The sequence below is a fragment of the Rhipicephalus microplus genome, chromosome X (assembly GCF_043290135.1).
Source record: "Rhipicephalus microplus isolate Deutch F79 chromosome X, USDA_Rmic, whole genome shotgun sequence".
Lineage (NCBI taxonomy): Eukaryota > Metazoa > Arthropoda > Arachnida > Ixodida > Ixodidae > Rhipicephalus > Rhipicephalus microplus.
Genome location: NC_134710.1, coordinates 23,533,801 through 23,548,976, shown reverse-complemented (window position 1 = coordinate 23,548,976; position 15,176 = coordinate 23,533,801). Strand labels below are relative to the sequence as shown.

The 15,176-nt window shown below is 42.4% G+C and overlaps 1 protein-coding gene across 1 annotated transcript in view; it reads right to left on the bottom strand.

Annotated features, from left to right (window-relative positions):
- Positions 1-15,176, bottom strand: part of olf186-M (Ki-ras-induced actin-interacting protein-IP3R-interacting domain olf186-M) — a 124,590-nt gene that overhangs the window by 83,871 nt on the left and 25,543 nt on the right. The window contains exons 4-6 of the mRNA XM_075881976.1: positions 8,935-9,010; positions 6,337-6,479; positions 5,943-5,994 (exon numbers count right to left, since the gene is read on the bottom strand). Coding sequence (XP_075738091.1) covers positions 5,943-5,994; positions 6,337-6,479; positions 8,935-9,010 — 271 coding nt within the window. The remainder of the gene's footprint in view (positions 1-5,942; positions 5,995-6,336; positions 6,480-8,934; positions 9,011-15,176) is intronic.

Sequence of the window (15,176 nt, the reverse complement as noted above, 5' to 3'; positions counted from 1 at the left end):
GTGTGCACATTACACTCAGTCTTTAGACAGCATTCCATGGCTAAGCCACGCTTAGTTAAAATTGCTGACAAAGAGCGCAGCTTGTTGTGCACACGGCTGGGCAGAGAAGTTGCCAGGTGGAAAAGAACCCGCCTAGTAATGATTTTGTTTATGTGGAGATAGTGCTATGGGAAGGCCAGGCATAGTTGGCACTCTTGAAGAGCAGCTTGAACGTGATACAGCGCATTCAATTTTCATGCTGTCAATCATTTCATGTCACGAATTCCTCAATAGCTTAAGGCTATGTTACAATTGACAATAATATTCAGTGACACTACAGCTTCGTTAGCCAACCATCATGAATTAAACCTTTTTTTTTTTTCTTTAACCCTTTGCACTACACAACCCTTTCCTATCTTCCATCTACCTGGCCCAAAAGTAAAACTCAAAGTTCAAGTAAAATAAGTTTACTTATTCTTTTACAGATGGTGCATAATGTAGAAAGAAAACGCACACTTAAATATCTGCACAAGAACTTGTCCAGCAGTGCCCGAACATGGACTGCTGTGATCGTGTTGAGCTGTTATGCAGGGACTGACAACAAACTGCAAGGGGTTAATGAAACATTTGAATACTAATGCCAGGTAAATCAGTGTGATCTATACTTTATAGCATTATTCAATCCACTGCGGCTCAATAAAAGTTATCAAAACATGCCATGCTCTGTCTGAATCTTCTGTACGTAAAGTCTATTTTTATGGATAAATTATTAACAGCATCTAAAATCCATGACATCACGACAAGCTCATGCAGAATCTTCAAGGCAGTGTTGCCACTGTCTTAGTTTTTTTAGTCCTTTCTAAATATTTTTGACTTTTCACATAAGGGTGGTTCTGTTGGCCCTTGTACTAACAAGGGCAATTTAATAGATGCTGAACTGGTTTACCCAAAGTATTTACACAGAACCGACATTTATGAAAGTTTTGGTCCCTTCCACAGCGGTTAACTTTATCAATTGTGAAAATCGCATAGATTCTCATCTTTCCACCTCTGCTCCTTGTTCTATCACATGGTAAAGGCTGTGCACGTAATCAGAGGGCATATAATAATACCTAGGGTTGTACGTCCCAAAACGACTACGAGAGGCCCTTTAATGAAAGGCTCCGGAAATTTCTATCATCGGGTGTTCTTTAACGTGCATTGACATTGGATGGCACACGCGCCTCTACCATTACGCCTCCATCGTAATGCAACCATCAAAGCCGGACTCGAACCCGCGACCTTCGGGTCAGCAGCCGAGCACCTTAACCACTGCACCACCATGTCGGACAAAACAGAGGGCCTCATTTCCCAAGAGTGGTTAATGTTGCTAGCAGTATTCTCAATGTGCCAAGACTCCACACTCAAACCTAATTATAAGTTACATCTTACATAAAAACAGCCTTGTTACGTCTGAAAATTATTTATGGAGGTATATTCATAACACTATATCATATTCTTCAATTACTACAGACATTTTGTTATATCCAGGTTTGTTATATCCAGGCTTGATTGCAGTAGTAGAATTCCACTTCCCAAGTTTGAATCAGTGCACCGAAAAACTGTGGCTGGAGCCATTCCAGCATTCAGTATTCCTTCACCCAGCCAGACAATCTGACAAAGCATGTACGTTTAAAGGGCCAGTAAATAGACCCCTACATTTTTTTGCTATCTTTCCCAAACAAGCTTGCCAATTCATGCAGAAAGCCATGGTGATTATGTTTTATAAATGTCACAGTGCTGCACACAATTTTGAAAAACAGTAAAACGATTCTCCACCCCTCTACAGTGCCTGCACAATCCCTGCATGCGCAAGGACGTAATCTTGCCCATAGGATACTTTACATAGCCACCACCTTCATTGATTTGCACAACAAAACAGTGCCTAGGCTCTGCAGTGGTGCAGTTTCGGCTGCGCATTTACCATGCTTCTTCAACACATTACTAGAGTGAACCTAGCGCCACTCTGACGTGAAATACATGTGCAGGAAGCCTTGCATGGTTGTAAGACGCATGCTGATGACGTAATCCCTGATGTTGTCTTACGTTGCTCAAATAGGCAGTCATGAGGACGGGCTGCGCCTACCCATCTACGCTACTGAGAAGGGTGGAAAGGCCAAGCGAGAATTAGAAGCCAGCCCAAAGTTCTTCTATACCCTGTACCTTCCTTATTGAACACTAATGCCAGGTTCTAACCATGTAGCCAACGCAGCGGTGCCTACATGGTTAGAGCGTCCGCTTCCAATGCGGGAGATGTCGGGTTCGATTCCCAGTGCTGACCGAGAACCCACCGGTTTTACCCGATGTGTAGAAGAGTACACTGACCTAGCAATCGGTTGTTTCTGGGTACTCATCTCGAAAGGTAGCTTCATAAGGTTCTGCAAAAGCCCTCGGGCGTGCTTTAACCCACCACAGCCTTGATGAAACAGTCGAGCATCTGCTGCTGCTGTGGGAGGATGGGAATTGCTGCCACCAGGTACCTACTGACTAAATAGGTACAAGCACACTTTGAGCCTAGTGCTTGGCAGAACAAAGTTGTAGTCGCTTGGAAGGGCACTCACCCCGTGAAAAATTGGCAACATGGCCAGACCTAAAATTAAGGTCATCCCCTTTTTTTTTTATGATTGTGTGTGTAAATCTTGAAGGCCTGTATGCAGATGGTGCTGGTGTCGTAGTTACAGATGGTGCTCATGTCGCACTTTTTAATTTTAAACGTGTTGATGCGTGCTCTTCAAGTTCTGCTGTGTTTACAAATTAACGCAAGCCATGTCCCTGCGCATCAGTCATCCTATGAAGGGTGGACAAGGCCCACACGAGGAACCTCATGGTTTTGGCGAAGGAGCCAAGCCTCGCATGGTCAACATGGATAATTATTGGAGACGCACACAGCTTCCAACTTTGATTGTGCAGGCACGGTCGAAGCACATACCCAGCACCACTGCGATAAAAAACAACAATAAATGACAGCGGTTCTGAAAAAAAGGACCCTTCGTAAATTTCAAAGCGTGTTCAGCGAACGCCTGTGCCTGTTGAGACAGGGTTGGTCAGAATAGAGTGCAGTGTGCGCGTCTCCCTTCTTACATGAGTGGGCATGTTGAGCACAGCTACACTACGCAAGCAAAGCACGAGCGCTAGAGTCCGACACGACCAGCATCCACTGGCGCAGCACGGCAGCCTCCTGGCCCAGACCAGGACACGAACGAACAGACTGGGGTGAGTGAGCATGAGACATTGAAGTCTTTCGCTTTAAAACTTTTATGTCTTTAATGTAGCGCATGGAAAGCAATCTTTGAGTTGCTTTCGCCGCAGTACTCCAGTGTCATGCAATATGCGTACGAAGATTAGCATACTAGCTGTCACGGCTCACACACACACCCAGGTTTACTAAATACACATGGGTGCATGGGCCATATATTTATTAGTGTAAGCAAGATCACATATGCCTAAAAATTTCAGTGTCAATCATTCAGGAGTGTTTCCGTGACATTGCTGCTGGCCTGACAGACAATGAATCGAAACATGCCCCAGCTTTCCTTTGTTGTACGCTAATTTTCCACATTTTTTCTAGTCATACGAATTTCAGATGATACTAATATTTTCATGACCCCACAAGATTCGTATAACCGATGTTTCATTGTATTCGAAGTGAACAAATAAACATATAAAAAACGAATGTGACCTCCTATAATGGTGGTTTCACTGCAGTGGGCGGGGGTGCTACACTGTGAAAACACCCACTCAAAGAAAATCACATTACCGCACAGCCCAACTTAAAGGTTCCATGAACCTATCACCCTCGATTTAATTCATCATTTACTACATTTAAGAGCTTGTTATACTGACCCTCACATCAAGTCCTTTACTAAGTTTAAGAGCTTGTTATACAAACTTATAAGCTCTAACTATGGTAAATTTTAAAACATAATGCAAATTATGGGTTATAGCTTGCATTCTACTGAAAGTCAAATCCTGCTACAATTTGAAGTTGTTTCCACTTCCCTTTGAACTAAAGAGAATGACACTGGTGCATGCCTTGTGTCAATCAGAAAAAGAATTGTGAAGGTTTGTTGGGTCAAAACAAATATGCCAATTTTTTTTTAGAATATGCGAAATGCACTACTCAAATTCGATTTGAAATTATTTGCCGAAATCACTACTCGCTTCAAATTCACTTCGAACTAAAATATTACTATTCGCACAAGCCTAGTATAGAGGAACACTTTGTGCCATGCGGCTTCAATACATTTTTATGTCTGCATTTTGGTTTTAATGCCCATAAATTTATATTATTTTGGGTCACAGATATTTAAGCATACTACAGTAACAGATGTCTGAGGTCTCTGAAAACCTTTAGTTAGATTAGCAGGTCATAGCAGTACCTTAAATCTAACTTCAATAAGAGTATGCTTTTTATGCCACTGCTCAAACTATACATTTCTAATAATTAATAATAACTTTTGGGGTTGTACTCTTCAAATCCATGATATGATCATGAGGGATGCCATAATAGAGGGCTCCAGAAAATTCGACACCCTGGAGTTCTATAACGTGCACCTAAATCAAAGCACATGGACCTCTAGCACTTTCGCCTCCATTGAAAATAAGGGCTTCGATCTCATGATCTTTGGGTCAGCAGTTCAGCATTGTAACCACTAGAGCACCACGACCAGTAAACTTTCGATTTGTAAAAATTAGGTTAAATGCAAAGCAGTTTTCGGTGACCCAACCACTACGGTGGTCTATAGTGGCTATGGTGCTCAGCTGCTGGCCCGCAGGTTGCGGGATCGAATCCCGGCTACGGACGCTACATATTCAATGGAGGAGAAAATGCTTGAGGCCTGCGTCCTTAGATATAGGTGCACCATTAAAAAACTCCAGGTCGTTTAAATTTCCGGAGCCCTCCACCACAGCTTCTCTCATAATCATACCATGTTTTGGGGATGTTAAAGCCTATCAATTATTATTACCTGTGGTGTTGTTCAGCCATAAAAAGTTTTCATGCCATTCTTCTACTTCCTGATGCAAGGCTTAAAGGGACATTAAAGAGAAACAATACTTGGTTTAAATTGATGCACTTCTATCTGAAAACTCTAATGCCATATGTTTCACTATCATAAGTTCATTATTAGTGGGGAAAATCATGGTAGAAGTTTAATTTTTAAATTTCACACCGAAATCTCCATGCATGAGGTTTGAAATTTCATCTTGTTTAAGAGAGTGTGGATTTAGTTGAGAAAAGACACACGGCAGAAAGGACAGAAATTTAAAAATGAATTCATCGTATTTTCCCACCGCGGTTTTCTAGTGGATAAGATACTCGGCTGCTGCCCCGCAGGTTGCGGGATCAAATCCCGGCTGTGGCGGCTGCATTTCCGATGGAGGCGGAAATGTTGTAGGCCCGGGTGCTCAGATTTGGGTGCACGCTAAAGAACCCCAGGTGGTCGAAATTTCCGGAACCCTCCACTACGGCGTCTCTCATAATCATATGGTGGTTTTGGGACGTTAAAGCCCACATATCAATCAATCAATCATATTTTCGTGACATTGGCTTATTAAATTTTCTGAAACTTCATATGCCAGGTCCATGGCACTTACAGCACTTACAGATGACAATGTACTTAATTTTTATCGATTAGCAGCTACATAGGGCTCAGTAGATGCCTTTGAAATCTATGATGGCACGGTGTTTGGTGCGGGAATCTCAAGGTATTTTCTTTTCATATTTCTGAATGTATTTTCATCGTATTTTCTTTTTGCACACTTTTTCGCTTACAATGTGCCATGCCCCTGTAAAAGTGGTGCTTTTGGGATTGTGAAATCGTACTTTACTTATACACGAAACATCATTTTGCTCTTTAGTGTGCCTTTAACACTTATTTACATTCAGTTGAAAATCTCACACCACAAATTAGCACACTCATTACCTTGACTGGACCGACTTGGGCTGGAGCAAGGCTGCATTATCCAATGTTCGAGCTGCAAGAAATAAAAGTAGACCTTCGGGCCCTGATAACACATTTCAAGGCATACAAGGCAAGAGCATTATTTCTGATCGTGTACTGCATGTCAGAAGTATGCAAACACGACGAAGTTAATAGGCACAAGTGTGTTATGAGGATGCGTAACTGCATCCAACTATGGGTTACTCAAGTAGAGCCATTTAAGCAGCAGTGCATTATGACCGAAATTATGCTAATTTACAATATGCTTGTCAATTCTGGGTTTTTCACGTACAACACCATCACTGAAAAATGTGAGTGATAAAAGCTTCACGTAAAAACAAGTCATGCATGAGTGAGCTGCATAAGGAAGACTTACCCTCGGCACCGAGGCTAAGGTTGTCATCCTGTGTCTCATTGACAGGAGCTTCCAGCATAGGGCATTCCATATGACCCTGGTAGCCACTATCCTGGTGCAACATAGATGCCAGTTCAACTGGCTGTATGTTGCTTGACTCCTCCCTTATTTTAAGTTCAACAAGATAGAGAAAACAAGAGCAAATATTACAGAATCATTCATGCGGGAATTCTCAGGCATACACAAGCAAAGCAAACTAGTTTCCTCAAGGCATTGGATGTAGGGAAAAAAATGCCGCAGCTCCACTACTACGAAACCTGAGGAAGTGCATAACATAGACACCCAGCGATTCTCGTTGGGCTGTTGTTATTGTTTTGTTGCTATTGTTATTGGTGCTACGACTCCTGCTATTGCAGTTTTGATATTATTGTATCATGTGGTTTTAACGTCATGTGATGTGCTGCAATGTGTAATGACGATTAGATACTGTGAAACAGTGGTTGCGTTTTGGTGCACGGGAGAGGCAGTTTGGTTGTTCTGTCACTATTGATGCTGCATGGCAGCTGCCTTCTTACACACCATGGCTGAATTAGCCTGGCGATGTAGGCGTTCTACTTGTGCTTGCTTTGAATTGAGTTTAAGATTGGCTTTCCTGCACCGACGAGTCACAGCGGTCTGACCTTAAACGATTCCGGGCTGCTGTTTCTGCTCCTTACGTTCTATAGCTTCTCAATGAGCCTTTACTTGGCGAGGCACAGACGGAATTCGCTAGGCTGGTCGCGCTTGTCAAGCAGCGGCTGTTCGCTGAGCCTTCAGCTTGAGATTTGAGTGGCGTCGACGCTGTCTTTCCTAGTGCGCTTGCCAAACTATGCATGCTCATTGGACGCTACAGAAGTGCTGGTGTAAGGAGGAATCATGCGCCTGCCGAGGTGGTGGCCCCTTCTGCAAAGCACTGCAGTCAGCTACAGGTTTCCGAAACGCTTTTAGCGATTTTAAATTATTTGTACGAATAACTTCTATGCTAGATCTATTATTTCAACTTTGTTTGTTTATTGTAACCTGGTTTGTAGCATTGCTAGTCTTGTTTTAGGCCTGCACTGAGCGTCTGATTGTGGGTGTGATCACTCGAGACTGAATTTAGGCAAATGCCTATTTTGTTCCTCACGCTCCTATTCGCGCCCCTTTGATATATGAGCCTAAATCAGAGGTTCGGAAAGGTTTTCATAGTGCCTTTATAGTGCCTGTAAACGCCTATTTTTTTAAGTGTATTCAGAGAAAAGCACTTCGTTTCATTTCCAATAAATATGGTAGGAACGTGTCAGCATCGGGACTATATATGCAATCTAGTCTTTGCACTCTCGAATCATAGCAGAAGTTGCACCTTCGCAAGACAATCTTCAACATCATTAACAGCCAGAATAAACTGGACTTCCGGACATACATGCAATTTAACAGGTCACGAACTACCTGGACGAAACTCAACAAGACCATCATGGTACCTCAAATGCAAAACAAATAGGTACAACAGTTCCTTTTTTTCGAAGACTATAGTTGAGTGGAACGGGCTATCAAATGATGTGGTGAATTTGTCAACATCTTACTTTTTTTTTGTCTGCTACTGTTCCCTACTTGTGATAGCTGGGGGTGCTTTTTTACAATCAAACCCCTTTATAGAAGACACTGATATAAGAGACAAGTGAATATGAGAGATGCAGGTGTGCCTACAGTAAAATACGCATCGGTAAGAAAATGCATACGAGGTACCCTGCTTATAAGAGACATCTCATTATAGCACTATTATAAATTTCATTTGAACCACAGCACATACATATTCATAATATAAATACAGGGCATGCAAATATGGACAAAAAAAAAGAAGTTAGGACACCACAAACGCCTTGCGGTGTTTGTGGAATCGTATCTTCTTCGTTGTGTCCATGCTCGCATGCCTTGCCAGCCCTGTCTTTTTGTAATAAATGTGAACCAACAAGCTCAACTCTGTTAAATTTTAAGCGCATACATAGCCGAGAATTCCAGAATGCACACCAGATTGCCTTCAATTTGCAACAGCCTCAAAGATTCAAGGGGCCAGTTTCTTGTTCATGAAGATCGCATTAAAAAATGAAACAAAGAAAGACCTACAAGCCGTGGCTTTTTTAAGTTTTAACAACATAAACTGACCAAAGATAAAGCTTGCAGATACATTTTGAGGAGCTATAGCAGAAATACCCAAAATAGTCTACAATAACTGGCTTAGAGCAAGCCGTTAAGGACATCACATATATAAGGTGCACCTAGAACTTCTATGCACAAGAGAATTACCTGATACTAACCTGAATCGACAAAAGGAGCCTAAGAACTTCGTGAAAGTGATGACTGCTGTTTGCCCAACAGAAGACATAAGCTACAAATAAAACCTGAGAGGTTCAGGAAAGGTAAAACTGCCACCCACCCAACAAAAGCACAAAGCTTCACAGAAAACCTGTATGAGTTTCCTTCATAACATTTCAATAAGATCTTCGAATATACATTGGTCACCATAGAGAAAAAGAAAGTGACAAAGACAAAATAACAATCAAGCCACTGAAAAAAGAAAAAAAAAAGCTGCAGTAGACTCACTTATCTGGCTCATCAGCTGGAAGTGAATTCACCCACTCTTGCACAGATGTTGGCGACTTCGGTGGTGTCTCTGCTCCTTTAAGAAAAAAAATTCAATAATTCACAAATATTTACGTATGCAACCTGCCATACATATGCTTTTGCTCATGTAAATATTTACCAAAACATGTTAACAAAACCTGCTTCCCAAACATTGCAGAAGTGGACGATTGAAACAAAGATGATAAGTGCTGACATCTGACATCATTTAAAAGCAACTGCCCTAGGTGTCTATGTCAGAGGTCCCATCAGAGAACCCCTGTGATGAGTGAGTGTGGCTTCAGTAGGACAACAGTACTATGTTCTCGGTGTTGTGTTGTGGTGTCTCCAGTGCGGCAAACGCGGTGGCGTGGACACTAGAGCGGCACCGTGGAACAAGCACATGCGGAGCATGGAAAATGAAGACATTCGAGGGCGATCGCACGTGTCAATGGATGACGGCAAAAAGGATCACGACAAATTGGAAGGCTGCATGGCAGCAGGAGACAAGAAAATGACAAGAGCTAGTTAGATGGTGGCACGGTGGCGGGAGAAGAAGACGACAGCATCAAAGAGTCTCCAAATGTGCGAACCCCTGGTCCGAGCAGCTGACCCTGCTGCCGGTTGCCTGCCACAGGACGAGCACGATTCACTGCTGCCAACCTCCATGCTGAGTATGTGGCCACTGAGGTCACCGACCTGCTGCGCAATAGCGCTAACTCTCCTCTTCCACCGCATCACAAGCCCCCTCGCTGCCAACGCAGCCGCACGTCAATGAGTTCACCGCTCCAGTCCACTCAAGCATCGAGACAACTGGTGGCATTGAACTTTTCCTAGATTGGTCCGCAGAACCTTTAGTTAGTGCATTTCCCTAGTCTTAGTAGCTTTAATTTGTTTATAACTTTATCAGTACTATTTGTTTCATTTTCTTATTCCTTTTCTTCTTTCTCCTTATGTCATAAAGTTATATTCCATTTGGTGTGTAAAAACATGGCTTCTCCTTTCCTGTCTTGAGGCTCTTGCCTCATTAAAAATAAACATAAGACTAAATGCTGCATAATAGCACCTGATACGAAAAGCATCAAGACAAACAAATCTCGCAACAAATGCATGTGAAGGGAAGCTGTAGGTGACTAAAAAAAAAAAAAAGCATGCGCATGCAGCAAACACCCCTTCATGGCTTTACTCAGCAAAGTAACAAGTGTTGTTGCACGTGAAAGTGGGCATGTACATACTGCACATATAAGTCTAAAGTGCAGTTGCTGCAGCATATACTGTTGGCAACCACCCAACTAGGTGGCAAGGAGGCGATCAATGGAGCATGCATGCCTTCACAGCTCATGGACAGCACCACAGAGGAAGTGCAATTCGCTATTTGTGTGTCAGCGTCTGTACAAGCATGATACCAAAGACAAAGAGATCCTAAACTGTCAATGATTCAAAAGAGCCTGAAACCCCCGAGCGTGACACATAAGCTACTGGTGAATGGAACCGTTCTTTCATTAGATCTATGCTAGTCGATAAATGATGATCGCTCTTGTTAACATTACAAGCCACATGCAAATAAGGCCCTGCTTCCCTATCCCTCCACACATTCCGAATTAGCCAAGAGGGCAATAGCTAACCTATGATTCAAGAATGCCGTGCCACCTCTCCAATGCCTTGAGGTTTAACCAGCAAATAATAAGGTTGATCAATGCTGGCTGTCCCCATCCTGTGCTGGTCTCCGTCGCTGAACGTATTTTGAGACAAAAAATGTGCGTCACACGGCACCCAAATCATTTGAGCACAAGAGTCCCATAAGTTTGTTGCCAGACAAACACACTTTCTCTCATAATTTAACCAAAAAAAGCACTCGCAGATAGCAAATGCGCGTGCCATCTTTTCAGCCCCAACCGAACTCAAAATGTTGTGCAAGATCACAGCTACTAGTGCACAAAATAACCATGCCTGTGAAAAGAACCACAAAAATAAATCTGTAGAATGCACCGAGTATGTTGTTTATTGTCTGCCACTGTTGCATGGTTGCAGCTATGTTGGGTAAGCCGGTTGTTGCCTTAACAATTACATGAGCACTACTGCGATGTCAAGAACATGGCTGGTGGTTTCCTAAGGATGCATTTTAAAACGTATGGCTGCATTTCGTTGCGGAACACATGCAGAATTGCTGACAAACATAAATCACCTGACAAGAGAGATCATCGCAGCACAAGAAATTGAGACGATGAGGGAACTGTGTGCAAGCATGCAGTCCATTGCTATGACTAAGAATTGGATTTTCCAGGTCCCACTATGCCAACTTGAAAGTGTCATCTATTGGCAGCTTCAAGCTAATGCACACAGATGTGGCCAGATTTGGTGACACTGAAAGTAGCAACACCACTTGCCTGGTAAAGTGCTGGCAGAGCACAGACTTTATGTGTCGATATGTGTGCCTTTTTTTCATCATTTTCAAATGCTTTCAGTTTCCTTCAAAAAGTGACAAGAATGTTACCCCTGCAGAGCTTTTATTTTTAAAAAAAAGTGACTTTAGAGTTACTGTGCTTGGTGACCCTCTGGCCGTGTGAGAAAACACATCTTGCAGAGAGCTACTAAGTACTAGGAACATCCAAGCCTAATTTCGCAGTCGTATACGGCACAGTTTACAAGAGTTATGAAACTTGCCATTTTCTTGGGTGCCCTCTTTTCATAAGAGGCCTACCCTTCCTCTCCTCAGAGATATGGCACCTGCTTCTTGATGTCAGACAGCAGATAGCGTGCTATTCATAGATAGCATGGCATGAATCAAGAGCAGCACTTGGATCAGATACGCTTCTTGCTATGGCATGCCACCACGTGCCAGTGCTGTACTCGATAGTCCACTAACATTACACAGTGAGCCGCACTAACTGTGTAACACAAGCACCACAACAGGAAAGAGCGATTGCGTTCATAACGCTGACTCAAGGTTATGACAAACGATGACGCAAGTTCTTTTCCTCGTACCATCCTCTCCGTATAGCTTCCAACACGACCGCCGTGACAAGAAAAGAGATAAAAGCCGTCGTGACAAGAAAAAAGAGAAAGTACTGAGAGCGCACAACCAACTTCGTTGATTCTTGATGGGTTTAAGAAATTGCTGTGGCAAACAACTCTGGAGGCAATAAGCTTCAGTACTGAGGTCATTCCGCAATTACTTGCAAAAGTGGTTCAAAACTCCTTTAATAAAGCACATTTAATAACCTCAACCATACCACAACCCTATGAGTTTTAATAAAGATGGCTCGAGGCATCTGCTTTTCCTAATTGCCTTTGTCACCACTGTCCATTTCTATGCTGTTTAAAAAGTAGGTGCAGCCAACTGGCCCAAGTATGCATCATCAAAAAACCTTATCACTCTAGTGCAATGCCTAGATTATAAAGCCAAAATTAGGCACACCAAAGGAATATTTCTTTGGGGAGAAGGGGAATCAGCTCACCACCAGTGTGCACTGGCAAAAAAAAAATTGTCATAATATGCTCGTGCGTGGCCTTAGCAAAAAAGAGACTCTCTAGTGCATTTAGACAGGGGGTTGTCTTGCACCAAAAGGCTAGCATTACGTGCCTCTTCCCACCAGGACAGAGAGGCTTGTGGGATGGGGTCTGCGAGACATCATATATGAGCATGTGCACGCTTGTTGGAGCTTAAACGTTGGTGCATCTGTGTTCATATTGCCATGCTGTTTGTGGCAGAGGGAGAGAGCATAGAAGTGAGTGGCTGCTGTGGCCGAGTGAATAGTCGTTCGCTGCTTCAAGTTTCTGTTGGTAGTTTTTTCTCATGACAGACTGGTGGAGGTGCTGGGTACTGTGATGTCTTATGCCTGCTGGCCCTTAACCAGAAGCAACCAACACCAGTGCACTAGGGTCTGCTGATATCCATCAAAGCAGCCACTCACTTCTATACTCTCTTCTGCCACCAACACAGCGTGGCAATATGCTTGGGCGCCATTTGTCTTTTCAATACCACTTCCCTGGCAAAGTGCTGGCAAAGCCCAGTATTACAGAATCGCAGCACTAAAAGGCACAATGTTTTTGTTGTAAGACAGCAGCATAATAGACTCACTAAGGGACAAGGCTTGCATGAAAAGAAATTGGTGCATGCGCAGACCATGGCTGTATTTTTTTACCAGCACGCTGCACCGGCAAGCAGACACATGTCTGGTGTTCGAAATCGTTTTGCGAGTACCCATATATCCGAGAGTCAGGGCATTATACAGCAACATAAACATGTGTCTTCAGTCCAGCAACAAACATTAAATTAATTTCTTTGTCTACTTATCAAAGTCTGCAGTATGTCCAACAGCATAGAGATCCCTCCACCTTAGCCAACCCAGAAGCTAAAGCTCAAACCATCTCATAGACACAACCCACGTAAAGTGAAGAAAGTTCATTAGATTAGTAATATGCTCACTGAGGTACACCATTGCATTTAGCATTTCTCAGTAATGAACAACTGCACAAAAATGTATTTAGTAAATTTGCCAAAAGCTCAGTCCAAGCCACGCTGACCCATTTGTGCTCTAAGCAAAGCCTAAACTCGAGTTCTTGAATATCAACCTAACCAGATGACAAAGCTGGATGGCCACTGGCATCCATGTATAGTCTCTTTCTTGCTGAAAAAATACCATGACTAAACCACCTACAAAAGGCTTGAAATATGCATATAGTAAATGAAAGGTATCTCGTGAATAGGTGATGCCTGTCTTCTAACTTGAAATGATAAGCATTTCAGAACTCTCCTGCCAGCATTAAACTTAATTGATAACTCAACAGCCAAGATTGCATGGAACTCATTGAATACAATAAGGCCATACCACACAGAATGCCAAGATTCACTATAATCACAATCATTATGTCAAAAACATTTACAATGATGCCTTTTTTTTATATATAAAAATGAAAGCAAAGCCAAGGGTAAACTAGAAACATTCCCACCTGTCTTTATCCCTTTCTTCTGACTCGTTCGTTCCACCAAAGACATGTCAACTGTTCAGTTTTGCAGGCAGGGCTGGAAAGATTTGGAAGACAGCTAATGTTCTAATTACTTAAATAAAGCTTTAGCAATTAGATGTAATGGATAAGCTGGAGCAAAGGGCCAGTGATTCATACATTACGGCTAGGTTTACCTAAATAGAGATTAGCCCAAGTTAAATACCATGTTTTGCAGTTCTCAACTACAACGATCAATGCTACAAAGTATCTCCCTGGGCATGGATGCCAGTGCCATTTATCTGTTGGTCAGCACCTACACTACAACTATCAACTTTCTCCTGTTTTAAACACCCCGCTTGTAGAGTTTAACAAGGCAAACAGCAAATAAATATGGGCCAAGACCAAGAAATGAGCCATTTATGAATCTCTGGTTAAATATTCTATATACTGCTAAACACAAGGCTAAAGTACCAGACAAAAAGGTAAACACAATAATTACTGCTTGTGCAGCAGCAAAGACAGCCACAGCATTTTTAATACCAAGTATGAGCACTGCTATGAAGCTGCTCAATGCAAAATTAGATTGCAAAAAAATAGGAAGAGCACCTGATAATCTTTACTCTGTTTCAGAGCTGCCAGTTCGGCTTATAATAGGCGACTTTCGGTTTCTTTACTCATCAAGTCGCCAGTAAAATTTTCCCGACACCTGTCATGTTATTTTGGGCTTATTTACATTTTTCCAGCAAATACAGCTATTTTAGTGATCATCACATTCACCAATGCATATTTGTCGTTCACTAATAGTATGTTTGTTGATGATCGAGTAGTTGAGTGCATATACGTGCAAGGGGGGGGGGGGGGGGTGAAGGTTCATCATAGCACCCACCCACACCACAAGTCAATGTATGGGCAGAATTTAACCCCCCCCCCCTCTTTAAGTGACTAGAGGTTGGCAAGGTCACCTCTCTGATGGCCCCCCCCCCATGCCTACAGTTGATTGTTCAAACATACGTTGAGGGAGGTTTAAGTAAACATTCAGTGACACATATGTTGAGGGAAATAAGAGGTAATGTCAATCATTCACTGGCAAACTTGCCTTCAATCCAATAATGAGTTCAGCATATTTTCACTGTACAAAACAGTAACATGACTTTTTAAACTCCTCTTCGTACTTGATTGGCATTTTTTTATCATAACTGATTATCTTAATAATGAAAAAATTCCTTATATTTCAGCTTCTTTGGGGCTTTTGTGATGAGTATTTGCTTGTTTAC